This window comes from Staurois parvus, unplaced genomic scaffold (genome assembly GCF_062004578.1).
Source record: "Staurois parvus isolate SC_StPar_1 unplaced genomic scaffold, SC_StPar_1.0 ptg000668l, whole genome shotgun sequence".
Classification (NCBI taxonomy): Eukaryota; Metazoa; Chordata; class Amphibia; order Anura; family Ranidae; genus Staurois; species Staurois parvus.
The window spans coordinates 2,277,729-2,293,555 of record NW_028318464.1 but is presented as its reverse complement, the minus strand read 5'-3'; the positions used below and the strand labels follow the sequence as shown (position 1 = coordinate 2,293,555).

General features: G+C 40.0%; 1 protein-coding gene across 8 annotated transcripts in view; it reads right to left on the bottom strand.

Annotated features, from left to right (window-relative positions):
- The window catches only part of ZNF185 (zinc finger protein 185 with LIM domain), a 176,171-nt gene that overhangs the window by 12,399 nt on the left and 147,945 nt on the right, over positions 1-15,827 (bottom strand). For all 8 annotated transcript variants that reach the window (XM_089651926.1, XM_089651929.1, XM_089651928.1 and 5 more), the window contains 2 exons: positions 4,835-4,924; positions 2,765-2,872 (listed from right to left, as the gene is read on the bottom strand). In XM_089651926.1, the coding sequence (XP_089508052.1) occupies positions 2,765-2,872; positions 4,835-4,924 (198 nt within the window). The remainder of the gene's footprint in view (positions 1-2,764; positions 2,873-4,834; positions 4,925-15,827) is intronic.

Here is a 15,827-nt window from a genome sequence, read left to right as displayed (position 1 = left end):
TGTAATTAAAAGGGTCCAGAGGTGCAGGGAGCTGTGTAATGTAAAGGGGTCCAGAGGTGCCGGGAGCTGTATAATGTAAAGAGGTCCAGAGGCGCAGGGGCTGTGTAATGTAAAGAGGTCCAGAGGTGCAGGGACTGTGTAATGTAAAGAGGTCCAGAGGTGCAGGGGCTGTGTAATGTAAAGAGCTCCAGAGGTGCAGGGAGCTGTGAATGTAAAGAGCTCCAGAGGTGCAGGGAGCTGTGTAATGTAAAGGGCTCCAAAGGTGCAGGGAGCTGTGCAATGTAAAGGGGACGGTGGTGCGTGAGCTGTGCAATGTAAAGGGGTTCAGAGGTGTAGGGAGATGTGCAATGTAAAGGTTTTTTTTAAAGCTCAGACAACCTTTATAAATTCTGGACTTTGAACGGATGTAGAGAAGAGAAGACCGCAGATAAACATGTAAACATATAGGAGGATTTGTTTCTATGTGCATCACCTGAGGTCAGTCACTTCACTGGGTATGTGTAATGGTTTACCCACTTTATAGCAAACACATAAACACAGTTGGGACTGTAATTTAACCACCATATGTTTATGCCTTTGTTGAACACTATCCAATTTTGAGAAAACGTATTTGTACCTAGCAATGAATGATGACACATTCTGACTGCTCTCTGAAGCAGTTTCCATTGTGAATGGGTGCTGATGATTATAATACAAGCTAGCAATAGGAAATTCCCCAGCCCACTACTGCAGCAAGATATCCTTGTTTTAATTCTAAAGTGGGTGTAAACATATGTGTGATTTCTGGTAGTTGTACTTCCACATATTTGTATGCATCTCCATTTTCACATTTTACAAGTTGTGGTGATAGACCACAAAGACATCTGCTGAAAAAGAAAAAACTAGGGAAAAACGTAAGACTAGACAGCAGTTAGAGAAGAAATATGAGAATAGAAAAGCAAACAAGTCCTGAACAGTCTTGATATGTCCCGTTTTGTTTTTAAGACTCCTTAATATGGGCTCTGAGGCCCGTACACCATTTATTCTGATCTGGTTTGCCTGCAGGGAGCTCAATGTAATTCTATTGTCATGCAGCGGCTGTACTGACACAGCGACTTATCCTAATGTGAAGGTGTGCAGGTGTCAGTGAGCAGATCATCAATGTCTTTGTCTGTACAGTTGCGGTGTCCATTCTCAAATTAGGACGAGTGGCTGTATCTGTACAGGCACTGTAACTGTTCTCAAATTAGAATGAGCAACTGTAACTGTACACAGCCGCTGTGTCCATTCACAAATTAGGACGAGTAGCTGTGTCCACACAGCCTCTACATCCCAATAGACTTACACACAGCACCTGTTGGGTCAAGCCAACAAACAATTCAGTCATGGCATACGAGCCTCAGTGTCCCTGTAAATAAGTCCTATATAAGCAGAGTGCACAACACTGTAGGCAGCAACAGACTACTTTTCCAAGCATTGAAACTAAGAAGGAACATTTTTATCAGAGAAATATGAATAAGAAACACTCCTTTCTATTTAGAGAGCCTAAGCCCAAAGCCAAAGTAAATAAAGAGACTGGAAGAAGCGACTCTTTCCCTAATCATGTAACATATCTTACAAATGACGTTGTGATAACTCAACGCATTTCAGGGATCTACATTCCCTTCTTCAGGGCTGAATGAGTTGTGTAAATAGAGCAGAAGGAGAAGAGAATACTTTTAACAAAACAATGTTTTGGCTGAGATCCAGCAGGGAGCAATGTATGAGAAGATTAACCTTTGGGAAATGACCACACTGCTCTAGAACACAGTGATTGTGAGTGCTTGCTTAAAGAGAAGTGTGCTCATGACCCAATACCTTCAATACCCTGACATGACACAAGCATGGGGATCATAAATAAATAAGTCACAGGTAATTATCTGCACGTGTTCCAGGTCAGCTTAAAGTATTTAAACAAGCCTGACATTCAGACAACCTGCAATTTCCAGAGAGGAGGTCAGAAATGGTAACCTCTGTGTTTATTTTATGACAAACTCCCTTTAAAAGCAAATAAAATGTACAGGTGTTTGAGGCTCTATAGTGTTTCAGGTTACCAAGAAGGTAAGTATCAGGGGTGGACTGACAACTCATGGGGCCCCCGGGCAATAGGGGATCAGGGGCCCCTGTGTCCTTGCCCAAACTCAAAAAAGCCTATGAAAAAGGTACCAGGGGCATCACATGGGGCCCCCTACTGACCCTGGGCCCTCGGGCAGTTCCCGAGTTTCCAAATGGTCAGTCCGCCCCTGGTAAGTATACAAACAGTAACTGGCTAACCACCAGTGAACTATTACTAAGAAGTATGGGGCAGATCGTGTCACATGGCTGATTCTGCCCCTACAGACACTTCAGTATCATAAAGTGAAAATTCTGCCACCTCTGCCTCAATGCTGCAGAAACTTTCACTAGCAAACAAACAGTGATAAATATTGGTTATTTACTAAAACTGCGTGGTGCAAAATGTGTTGCAACTCTGCATAGCTTCCATTGTCAAAGCTTAATTGAACAAGCTTTATTTGGAAGCTGATTGGCTACCATGCACACCTGCACCAGATTCTGTGTGCACCAGTTTTAGTAAATCTCCTCCAAAGTGACATATCACTGTTTCTGGGAGCAGTTTTGTAGGATATTATAAGTTTAAGTTTTTTATCACCAGAGAGGTGCTACAAGGGCAGAATTGTCCTTGTGACAAGAACCTAACAGATGAATTTTATATTGCAGTATGGTTGGCCTTTGGAAAGTACCTTACCTGGAAGACTGAGGATCATACTGACTTGTGTCTCCATAGGAAGAACTGTCATATCGCGTTTCCACTGTGGTAGTTGTTGTACCTTTTTCCTGTGAATTATGGACAGTTCTGAAAATAAGAAGATTTTCCAGGTAAAACATAATTAAAAGGTTATAAGCAAGATCCTATTATCACACTTAGAGACAAAAACTTTGTTAATATTTATCCAACGCCAACTTCTATTTCCATTTTGCATAGTACATAGAGTGAGAAAAAACCCTGCCAGGCTTTTGTGTCTGTATCATATTGGGGAAATTTACCTTTACTTTATGTGCTGTAGACACACCAGGAAGCAGGTGGAAATTGCTGCACAATTTGGGAAATGTAATTTTAAGCAGTTGTCGCCAAAGCAAATGTCCCCATGGAAAGATTTCCTCTCTATTCAGTAGTCAACAGGACAAACAGAACATAAATCCCTCCAGTGGTGACAATTGCCATTCTAACCCTTCCCTACTCTATTCAAAATTGTAAAAAAATGATTTTCGAAACACTTTAAAAACTAGCTTATCAATTTAAGAAGATTAACATGACAAGAAATTTGTAATTTTAGCAAACAATACTATAATCTCTACAAAAACATATGCATGCTGCTAGCTGTTGTATATCATTCCTATGTACACACACTACATTGATGTTCAAAAAAAGGGGGGTTACAGGTGAAATATTAACCCATTTTTAAAGGAATGCATGCATTAACAATGAAAAATATCATATTTAGCAAATGGTGGCTAAGTGACTGGTATTCTTGCCTGACAGTGCTAAGGTTCATGGGATAGGTATATCTGTAAAAAAAAACATGCAAAAACAAGGAGAATATACAATCTCCATGCAAATTACTGTTTTCATGGAGATTGTATATTCTTACCTGTGTTTGCATGGGTTTTCTCTTACATTCTGAAAACAGTATAATAAATGGCATCTGACCAAACTGCCTCTAATGTGTGTGTAAAAAAGATCTCAATATGGGGAACAATATTGTCAACAAAATCTAGGTATTGAATATATTCCAGTTTACAGGCCTGATGTATGGCATTCAAGGCTCATTTTACTTTACTCTTTGAATAATTTACCAAAACTGCAGCAAGCCAAACTTAATAGGGTAATCATTTTGCACCTTTGGGGCTCTTCTGTCCGTTTTACTGTTTTTAAGTAAAGCTTTATATAGCAAATTACTTTATTCAGTAAATCCAGCCTTCAGTATCAAATGTTTTGATGCCCCTGCTCTGCCCCCGTGCCAGGTCACTGTTCAGGCAAAGTGCTCTCCTATTCCAATTCATTCTTAGGGGGCCCATCACCATGGTGGCTTACCTCACTGGATAATAAGAGAGGAGAAGGCAGGAAGGAGCGGGCAAGATTTGGCACTACCATGAACAGCCAAAGCTTTGCCCAAGTAGAATAACATTTGAACAGAGCAATTCTGGATAGACTAAAGAGAACTTAGGCCCTCTGTTGTTTCTTTATAAATGTATGTGCCCCCCTTTTGGTTTCCTCCTTCACTTTTTATTACATATAGCAATTTTTTTAAGTGTATTAGGAAACCATTAGAACCCTTACTTACGCTTTTCAAATTTCTGATCATATGCTCATTATTTTTTTTGTAGCATTGCAATAGAAAAAAAATTACAAACATTTTTTTAAAAATGCCCTTAATTTTATTGTAAACCTTGTACGAGAAACATTATTCTAGTGTTGTAAAGAAGGGACAAAATGCACAATAAAATTTAGACCCATTGTAATACTGTCTAAAGAAAGCCTTGTCTGCCCCCCCCCCCCAAAAAAAAAGAATATAGATGCCTCAGTATCATAAATAATGGCAAAGCTATACCTCCATAGAGGGTTAACAGATGTGGAAGAGTAAATGGTTAAATAAATACAATCAGATTCATGGCTGTAAATTACTTTAAGTATCTTGGTTATGCTTAGGTACTAACTGGGTTACAAATACATTATTTTATTAATGGTAAAAGTATTTCAAGAATGGGATTTCTTCAAGTAGATATCTTTATATACATATACATGCTGTTCTCCTACCGTGTTGATCTGGTATCGTGGTCTCCTAGATAATCTGTGTATACAGGATCTGTGGAGCGAGTTGTAGTGACTGTAGTACGTGAGCTGGATCTAATTCAAAGATAAAGTTGGAGATGTTAATAGAATATCTATGGTATGTACATACTTATGTAAACATAAACCATACTGTATACAATATAGAGGTCTGTGTCATGTACCAATACAGCTGCTCTACAGATATACAGGTTCTGATAGAACACTCATGAGCCATTGCGAATTCAAAAACAGTGACTCCAGGATAGGAAATAACTAAGTGGATCTCCCAAAATAAAGGTGTTATTAAAGTTTTTAAAGTGTTTGGCATCCCATCATTTTATTTACGTGATATGTGGCTGTTGTATCATGTACTTTTGTTAAAAAATATCCTGTTCTCTTTGTATTGCTTCCTTTGTGTAAAATACCTGGTGATCTAGCCAGTCCTCCTGCTTTCATATTGCAAACGGACCATGCTAGGCATGCCAGCACATCCATCGCAGTGTGGTCAGTTTCTGGCCGTGCTGGGAGCACAACCTGTCTGTCCTTGAATGACACCCCCCTCCCCTGCAGGCTCCACACCTACCTCTCTAAGCCCATTATATTGTTGAGAACAGACAGAATGTGATCACTTATATATTAAAAAAAAAGTATTTATAATACATATAAACTAAATAGGTTGTTTTAACAGGCTAGGGTTCACATACTTTAAAAAAATAAATGTAAGGATTTCCATATACAACTCCTCAGGCATAATACTTAAAGTAAACTCAGCTTTTCTTTGTATTAGCCTCCTATAAGCCTCTGCACCCATCACAGAACTTAGAATTGAAGAGGGCTGGGCAGTACTGCAAACCAACCAGACTCTACTGCACTGTACAGTGCTGCCAGACTACTACAAAAAGCTTGCTGTAAGAAAGAAAGAACGTCAAGATTACATCATGAGCATGCTGCCACTAACTCACTAACTCATCACAGGTCACAGCAGATCCTTGACCAAGCTGTGTTGTTTTATTCACAGGAGAAAAGTGAGGTCAGGGACCAGCCTATGCTGTCTGGAGGAGGAGAGTGAATGTCAAGAGTATCTGAACAGAATTACAAATTCTTTGCAAGGCAAAACAATATAAATATTTTACTTGCAACAAATGTTCAATCCAACTATATATTTAATTTTTTGGCTATAGTGCTGCTTTAAGGTCTGCATTTACCCATAAAGCCCCCACCCTATATACCTGTCATCATGGCAGCTCTAGGAGGTTAAACTTTGAAGATTATAGCTTGATGCACCCTGGATCATTGAGAATCACTGTAGATAACATCAGACCTACCAATACCATGACCTCATTATAATTTTTGTGGTAATACACATACACAATGAGGTAGTACCCGATTTATAAGGGGGCAAAAGGACCAACTGCCCTGGGCTCTCTGGCAGAAGCACCCCCCCCCATACAAGAATAATATAAGAATTTAAAAAATATTAAATCATAGATAACAATAAAATATTATAAAATATATAATCACAAGAAATGACTTCCTTTTAATAAATGTAGCTGTAAAGTAACTCTGGACTGGTATATTGTATCATTGTATCATATCATTAAAACAAAGTTTGATAGCTCAAGCAAAGCACACAATGGGGCTCAAGCAAAGCACACAATGGGGTTGATTTACTAAAGTCAAATAGACTGTGCACTTTGCAAGTGAAGTTACACTATTATTTAAATTTGGTCATCTCTCCCTCTCTCTCTCTCTCTCTCTCATGATCTGACCATCTTTACAGTGTTACTATACCCACAACAGTAAAGTTAGTCTGTATATGCAGTAAAGCATGCTGGTTATACTCACTGTAGAACCTAAGGGGTTAATCCTCTGCATGGTTAACAAATGCTGTTTTCTCCTGTTTTCTTTGATCCTTCCCTTCTTCCAGTGCCCCCCTCTTATCTCCTGATAAGACATATTTTGTGGAGTCACTCTACACATGCTCAGATTGGTGCGTATTGCTGGAGATATTTTTTTTCCCATGGAAGAGTCCATGTGATCAGCACAGGGCCAATCAGCACTGTCCAGACAGAGGTCAGGGGTTCTGCATCATCCTAGAGCACAATGAAAACTCATCCTACAAGCTTTAACCAGTGCTCGGCTGGACACTGATAGTAGTTATAAGACTGCTATTTACTGCTGATGAGAAAAGGTATTTAGCAGTTTACATTTACTAAAATAATTGCATTTCTATGTTCTGTGTACTGTGGGAGACCAGATATAGTCCACTGAGTATATAGGATTATGCCTATTAAAAGGGAAGGGTGGAGGAATGATTGGAAAAAGGTTTCCAAACTACCCATAAAGGCTTTCAGCTGCTGTCAAATGCATTAGTGCTTGCTAAAAACAACCAGATCAAATGTTTCTATCCTGCAATGCTTGGCCAATGCTGGTATCTCAACAACCCAAGCTCCCAAGGTCTTCAGCTAATGAGATTATTACATTTCACTATATTACAACGTTTCTGTGCCCAATTGATGTGTGAATATACATCTAACAATTACTTATCCTAGCACCAGTTATGATTTATAGATTATTCTAATTTCAATGTTAAAGTGTATCTAAACTCAAAAACAAATATTTTTATGCTGCAGTTTACCAGTTCTTAGATAAGGTGGCTTCATTGATTTTCTTGTTTTCCATCCCTGTTCCCCTTTATTTTAACCTGGTAATCCAGCTGACAGGGAGTGACAGTGACACTGCATTTCAGGCAAGATAACCATGTATTTTCTGTAGCTGCTGAAAACGTTCTTAGACTGAAAATGAAAACTAATTGCAGCTGCCACATCTAAGCTGCTATATAAAAGTAGAAGAAAACTAATACCAATTCTTAAAAAGGTTCCTTTCCTCCTACCTATCCTGCCTAACCTGTATAAAAAGGATCTGTTCTCCTCCCCTTTTTTTAATCTGCTTCAGTTTGGTCATGTGATCCTGAAGCTCCATGTAAGGGATCCCTGTACAACGGCTGTGAATTCTGGAATCTGTGACATCACCCATAGGTTCCCATGGTCCAGCTTTTGTTGGTGCTCCCTCCTCTTCCCTGCAGCAGCTGCTCATTTACAGAGGGGAGTTGGAGCTCCAGGATCATGTCACTAGACTGGAGCAAATTCAAAACAGGCAAGTATGCAGATCCTTTTTTATAAAGATTATGCAGGATAGGTGGTGTAGGAGGGAGGGAACATTTTTAGTAATAGTAATAAATAGGCTTTTCTACCACTTTAATTTTTTTAGGTTTAGATAAATTTCAAAATCGCTTCTGGATGATAAATGTGGCAAAATAGCAAATTGTAGAGGACACGGTTCCTATAACCCAAGCATTATGTTAATGTCAAACAGTAAACAGAGAGAAGTCATTTAATAATCTGCAGTGTTGGGAATCTTCTCTTTCTCTGTCTCAAGGATGACGTGAGAGGGTCACACGAGGTAGAGTAATTGGAAGGACGGTGAAGCAGAGGAAGATGAGCAGACTCCTAATCACTGGTGACAAGTTGGAGAAAGCTGAATGGAAGAGTCCTGAAAAGAGCCCACAGGCCCCTACTGTACATTAACCCCTTGGCTGGCTTGGAAAACCTAACCTACATTGGTCATTGTTAATCAAAACATGAGAAAGAAGAATTGTTCTGGTTTCTCTTAGCTTATTCCCCTAGTACAGAGAAGAATCTGATTGGGCTATGGGTTCTGAACAAAGTAGTTCTTTAAGACTCCCTTGATGCTCATGGCATCTCTGCATCATTCAAGAGTACAGGGATGAGTATAACAAGGTACTCCTATATTTACGAATCCAGCACAGGTTATATGCTGGTTCTGGAAGGGTGAAGCTGAAAGTTTAGCTATGAAGATAGCAGATGACATACCCTTGTTTCCCGTAAGCACAACGACAAACAGTTGCTATACACACGGCGTTAAACAATTATGTCAGTTTTTCAGGCAGATCCAATCGGACCCCCCAGGCACCACAATGGAATGGTGTATGTAAACAGTCTTGTGTCTGTTTACATCCACCTGCCTCTAATTCGATCCGGTCTGCTAAAAAGAAAAGGGACCTGTTCCTCGTGGATCGGATCGGAGGGCAGTCAGGTGGAAATGAACAGCCGGTCCATTTACATCCTACCACCTATAAAACACAGCAGGCTGTGTCCATGTCTGCTCTGCATAAACAGAGCGGACACAGACCTGTCATCCTCTCTGCACTGTACAGCATGGGATCAGCGGACAGACCCCTAGCTAAGCAAATCAGAGTCCGCCCCATGTGAACACAACAAAAGAAATCATGTTTGGTTCCATTCCGTTGGATGTTCTGCCATGACCAATTGCTCTTTTACAAAAAAATGGTGAGTTTAATGATCAAATTGATCACTTTGCATAATCAAAAGCCTCGTTTGCACGCGTGCTGTGGTCTGTAGAGCATAAAGGAGTGCCTCATTTATCTGGCTGGAGCTGTGTGCAGTCAGCTTGTGTGTTATTTATGTACAGACACAATCCCACTTTCCTAATGTGTCAGGCGTGCGGGTGACAATGTGTGCTCGAAGCTGCTTATCCACCACTGCACACCTATTACATAAGGACCAGCAGCACTGCGCCCCCATAAAGAAACATGGAATGCCTGCACACAGCTCCAGCAGCATAAACAAGGCACTCTGTCACACTGTATGGACCACATGACCTGTGTGAGGCCTTCTTCTACATATATGTGAGTCTTTAGTCGAAAGGTCATTATATTGAATGACCATATTGTTATGTATGCCCAACATTAGATGACAAATATAAGCAGTTGGTATAATGTTCACACTGGGGAAACTGCCCTTACTATACTGACATCACATAGGATGTTGAACTGTATTCTACCTTAGGTATTTGTACTCCTAAAAAAATGCCCTGGCCCTTTTTATACATTTAAATCACCTAACATGTCATCCACTTTGCTCTTCTCTTTTTGGAGACAACTACTGCAATTAGGGCCAGATTTAGACCCTGGTGGCATTGATGGGGAAACTGCATATTACATATTTTTGTATTACAGCAGAGTTCCACCCAATAGTGAAAGCTCTGCTTATCTGCCTCCTCGCCCCCCTCCGCTGCCACATTTGGCTCCGTTTGGGGGGAGGGGGGAGCGGGTACCTGGTTTTGACAGGTACGAGCTCCCACTTCTGGCTCAGTTCGCCGCCGCAGCAGTCAGTTAAACAGCATATGATCAAAATATCAAGAAGGTTAATCAGACACTATATTACAGAATTCTGGCTGAACTTCATTCAGAGGTCCTACAGGACTGCAGCCCATTCACAAATCTGGTTTCCTTTAGTCAAGATGGTGGCGCCAGCACCCAACAGCAGATTGAAGAATCAGCTCGGGGTAAGGACACCGCTGATTATTGGCCACACCATCATAGAAGGACCCGTGGCGGAAACACCATCTTTAGTTGAGTATTATTGTTATATTTTCTACAATTGCTGTCATCTGTATCTGTCATTACTTTTATTAAATGTTATAAGTATTTGTATTATCTCCTTTTGCACATATCGAATACAACCTTTTGAATACAAGCCCAACAACGTAACATATCACGTAACTGTGACAAAGCAAGGGTCCAGGGCACTTCATGTTGGGGGGTGCCAGTATACATAGAGTTGATTTACATTCTCCTTGACAGTAACACATTTTAAAATTCATGACATATCATTCTGAGGTCAAACGTGCACTCACACATGCAGTCATAGCACTCTATGTGGGAGTCGCTTGAGTAGCCAAAATGTGTTTTTAAAAACGATACAATATATGAGTCCAGAGCAAAACATTTTACAGATTATGGCCAGAAAAATATTACTTCAAAGCACATTTAATAAAATAAAGTAATGTGTTTATTATACATTTTATAATTTTGTATCATTTATTTTTTATACAATTCTTTTATATTGGTTTATATACATGGGGGGGGGGGGTGTTCTCTCAGGGGAGCTAGGGTAGTTGTTCCTTTTTCCCCCTTATAAATCTGGTACTGACTGCAACATGCCCTCCCCATGCCTTAAAGTGTTACTAAACCCAGTACCCTGCATTCACTATATCTGGTCTCCCACAGTATACAGAACATGGAAATGCAATTATTTTAGTAAATATAAACTGCTACATACCTTTTCTCATCTGAGGTTAGAGCAGTCTTGTGACTTCTATCAGTGTTCAGCCAAACACTAGCTAAAGCTTGTAGAAGGAGTTTTCTTTCTGCTCTAAAAGGATGCAAACCCCATTGCCTCTGTCTTACCAGTGCTGATTGGCCCTGTGCTGATTACATGCACTCTCCCAAATAAAAAAAAAAAACACTCTCTAGCAATACACACCAAACTGAGCATGTGCAAAATGCCTACAGTTTGGTCTGTCTTATCAGCAGATAAGAGGTGGTCGCTTGAAAAAGGGGAGAACAGAGAAGAAAGGATCAAATGGCCTTTTTTACACAATGCAGAGGATTAACCCCTTAGGTTCCACAGTGAGTATAACAAGCATGCTTTACTGCATATACAGACTGATTTTACTGTTGTGGGTTTAGTAAGATTTTAACAGGAATAAGCCTATAGTGCCAGCAGTAGTTGTATTCTATTCTGTGCAGGAGTGACACACTAAGATCTATCACAAGATATAAACTGTTCTACTGCCTGCTGATTGGCCAGCAGAGTTGGGACCCAGAGGCTAGCTTTGGTCACAAACAAAAATACAAGGGATCTGTGAGCTTCATACATCTTTTACATTATAATCTTCTTAATCTGGGTGACAGGAGTGCAGAAAGAAGTGCACTCCTGTGACCCAAAAGAGAAGTATGACCACACTTCTCCTTAAAGGGTCACTTTGATTTCCCCTATGTGTACCCATTAAAGTGTAACTCCAGAACACTTTTGTTATGTTTTGTTCTAGATGGTGATATTAAGGGTTAGTACTGCTGACAGGTGTTATTGCTGTGTTTCTGTTGGGGAAATTTTGCCTTCTCTTTTACCCAACAGGCACAAGATATTTTTAAATTGTGGGGGATATACCCATTTCAGATATCAATGGAACATGTGTTTTTTATTTCTGGATCTTCCTTTACCTACTGTTCTACTACAGTTTTTTTTAAAACAAATCTTTAAATATTGGTGTTCATATAAAATGAACCATTAACATTGGAATGCATTATTAAATAAAGAAAATTGTAGGATAATATTTTTCATATCTTCAAATTTTATAGCTGGATAAAGAATGTTTGTTGTATAAAATTTTAGTAGTCAAACAGTATATGATCAAAATCTCAAGAAGGTTAATCAGACACTATATTACAGAATTCTGGCTGAACTGGTTCTAGGTAGCAGTCTCCTCCTTCACAAAAAATGAACCACGCCAGCCAGAAGCATGCTGGGAATGTTGACAACCCACCTCTAACTGTATATGCCAAAACACAAGTAAATTGTCTTGGGGCCAGTCATCTCCCTTGATAAATACAGTGAAGGAAATAAGTATTTGATCCTCTGCTGATTTTGAATGTTTGCCCACTCACAAAGAAATGATCAGTCTAAAAATCCAATGGTAGGTGTATTGTAACACTGAGAGACAGAATAGCAACAAAAAATTCAAAAGAATGCAGGGGATCAAATACTTATTTCCTTCACTGTAATGAAGTTTAGACACTTGATCTGAGGTCAACCAACTCTTTTTGCGAGAGTATTACCCACACTCATTTTGGGTATATGCATAGTATGAAACTGCAGATGCAAAGCACATTTCACATAACAAGGGAGCATTATTAGCCAGAGATAACCACAATCACCCCCCTCATAAAGTAATTAGAAGCCTAATTGGCTATCTGCATTGCTATTTCTGGCCAGAGTCCACACTGCATGTATTCCAAATGATGATCAGTATATTAAAGTGAACCTGTGGCCAGGCTATGGGCATCAAGTATTTGCATATTCATAACAAGCGGTAAAAAAGGGATTTACAACATGTAGCTGCACTGTGGAGCCATTCATCATCAAAGTTTACAGCAGGAGTACTGAACTTATCCAAGTCCTTCTCTCAGTAGCTCAGCTTCCCCACTTCCCCTCATAGAGCTTCTAATCTAGGTTTACATTAGAGATTAGAAGGTGGAAATGCTGCTGAGTTAAAGTGTTACTAAACCCAGGGCCCTGAATTCTCTATATCCGGTCTCTCGCAGTACACACAACATGGAAATGCAATTATTTTAGTAAATATAAACTGCTAAATGCCTTTTCTCATCAGCAATTAGAAGTCACAAGACTCTATTAGTGTCCAGCCGAGCACTGGTTAAAGCTTGTAGGAGGCGTTTTCTCTAGGAGGATGCAGAACCCCTGACCTCTGTCTGGGCAGTGCTGATTGGTCCTGTGCTGATCATATGCACTCTCCCAAGGAAAAAAAAAAAACTCTCAAGCAATACATACCAAACTGAGCATGTGCAGTATCTACACACAATATGTCCTATCAGTAGATAAGAGGGGGGCACTGGAAGAAGGAGAGGATCAGAGAAGTCAGGATCAAACATCCTTTTTACACAATGCACAATAACCACTTCGGTTCCACAGTGAGTATAATAAGCATGCTTTACTGCATATAAAGACTGATTTTACTGTTGTGAGTTTAGTAACACTTTAACAACTTTGATGCCTCAGTGAAGTTTGATGATAAATTGCTCCGCAGTGCTTGCAGCTACAGAGATCAATGAAAACTTGTTGTTAAGTTAATTTACTGTTTGCTAAGAAAAGTAAATAGTTGAATTTCTGTAGAATGTCCACAGGTTCATTTCAACCTCCTCCCGCCTGCCATATAAGGAAATCAAGGGCGGGCGGGCGGCGGCTCTTTCGTTCTGAGAGGTTGTCATATGACGACTTACCATTCTAACTGTGCATGCGCACCAACGGGAGCGTGCGGCAATCTGTTGTGTGCTGTGTCCCTAGGACACAGCAGATCACCGATCACAGTAAAGAGCCAATGACACAGGCTCTACCATGTGATCAGCTGTGTCCAGTCACGGCTGATCGCATGTAAACAAGGAAATGCTGGTTATCAGCAGTCCTCTCCTCATGCTGACAGCTCGTGAGGAGAGGAGAGCAGGTAAGCGGCATTCCTCAGAGGGGAAATCTACACTAATCATCAGTGCCATGATGATCTGTGTAGCCCCATGTGTGCCACCTGTCAGTGCCCATCAATGCCACATACCAGTGCCCATCAGTGCACATGTCACATATCAGTGCCTACCAGTGCACATCAATGCCACATATCAGTGCCCATTACAGCTGACTTTCAGTGCCAACTATCAGTACCAGTTAGTGCTGCCTATCAGTGCCAGTCAGTGACGCCTATCAGTGCCAGTCAGTGATGCCTATCAGTGCCTCCTATCAGGTCCATATATGAATGCTGTCTTTCAGTGCCCACCAGTGATGCCTGTCAATGTCCAACAGTGATGCCTGTCAATGCCAGTGCCCATCAGTGCAGCCTATCAGTGTCCATCAGTGCAGCCTCATTAGCGCACATCAGTGAATGGAAAAAATTACTTATTTACAAAGTTTTATAACAGAAACTAAGAAAAAAATAATTTTTGCAAAATTTTCAGTTTATTTTAGTTAATCAAAAAATAAAAAAAACTCTAGTGTTAATTAAATACCACCAAAAAAAAAGCTCTATATATGTCTAAAAAAAAAGGATACAAATTTTGATTGGGTACAGTGTTGCATGACCGTGCAATTGTCATTCAAAGTGCGACAGTACTGAAAGCTGAAAATTGGCCTGGACGTGAAGAGGATAAAAGTGTAGGCAAATGGTTAAAATGCCTACATACACTCACAATCCAGCAACTACAAGATCTTTCTGATCAGAGATTATGGTCCAGATGACAATGTTAACATATACAGTATAATTGTGCATCTGGAGAGGAACCACTCTATAGTCATCTCCTGTTCTGGGAAAAAGGTAATGGTGATTAGCTGGGTAAAAAAAACTATAGGTGATAAACTTTGCTTCTGAAAATCTTGGACCCAGATGCCCTCCATTTTTGGGTAGGGCCTATGGACCAGAGCACTCTGACTTAACAGAATCAGCAGATGTTCGCTGACAACCATAATCACCTTAAATGGCAACAGCTGAATATTGAACAGTGCAAATTGTAATTATTGCAAGTACCCTGATGATAACTATGCCACATATACAGTCACATAAAATATTTTGTTGGAAGAATGGTATCTGCATCATCTAAGGCTAAAACATTTTGTCTACTACAAAAGTTGTTCTTGATGAGAATACATGAAGAGATCCTATAAAGCCACACAATTCTCATAAAATGGCTATATTTAAAGGGATCCTGTCACAATAAAGGGATCCTGTCACAAGAAACACATTGGGGTTTATTTACTAAAGCTGGAGAGTCCAAAATCAGACTCCCTTCTGCATAGAAACCAATCAGCTTCTAACCTCATCTTGTTCAATGAAGCTTTGGCAATGAAACCTGGAAGCTGATTGGTTTCTATGCAGAAGGGAGTCTGATTTTGGACTCTCCAGCTTTAGTAAATAAACCCCATTGAGTCTACCATTTCTGGCCCCTCCTTCTAAAAATGCTAGATTTCTGACTGTTATTCTGATTTTTTGTTTCAATTCATTGAATCCAGAACAAGTATGTAGATACATTATGGCTGTACTTCAGCTTTGCTGATCTACATCCTTGTTTTTGCCTGTTGATGCAAAGAGCTGAAGCCAGTGGGTGAAAACAGCCAGGATACTAGCATTTTCAGAAGCAAATCTGCAATAGCAGCAACATTTTTCTCTTGGGGATGGGTTTCATTTACCAGTCATGTCAAAAGTATTTAAGCCAAGCTGTAAAAATGTGCATGTAAAATAAATGCTAATGTCTCATAGCCTAGAAACCAGTTGTACTATTTGCTTTCTAAACCGGCTTTGGTGACATTTCTGTAACACT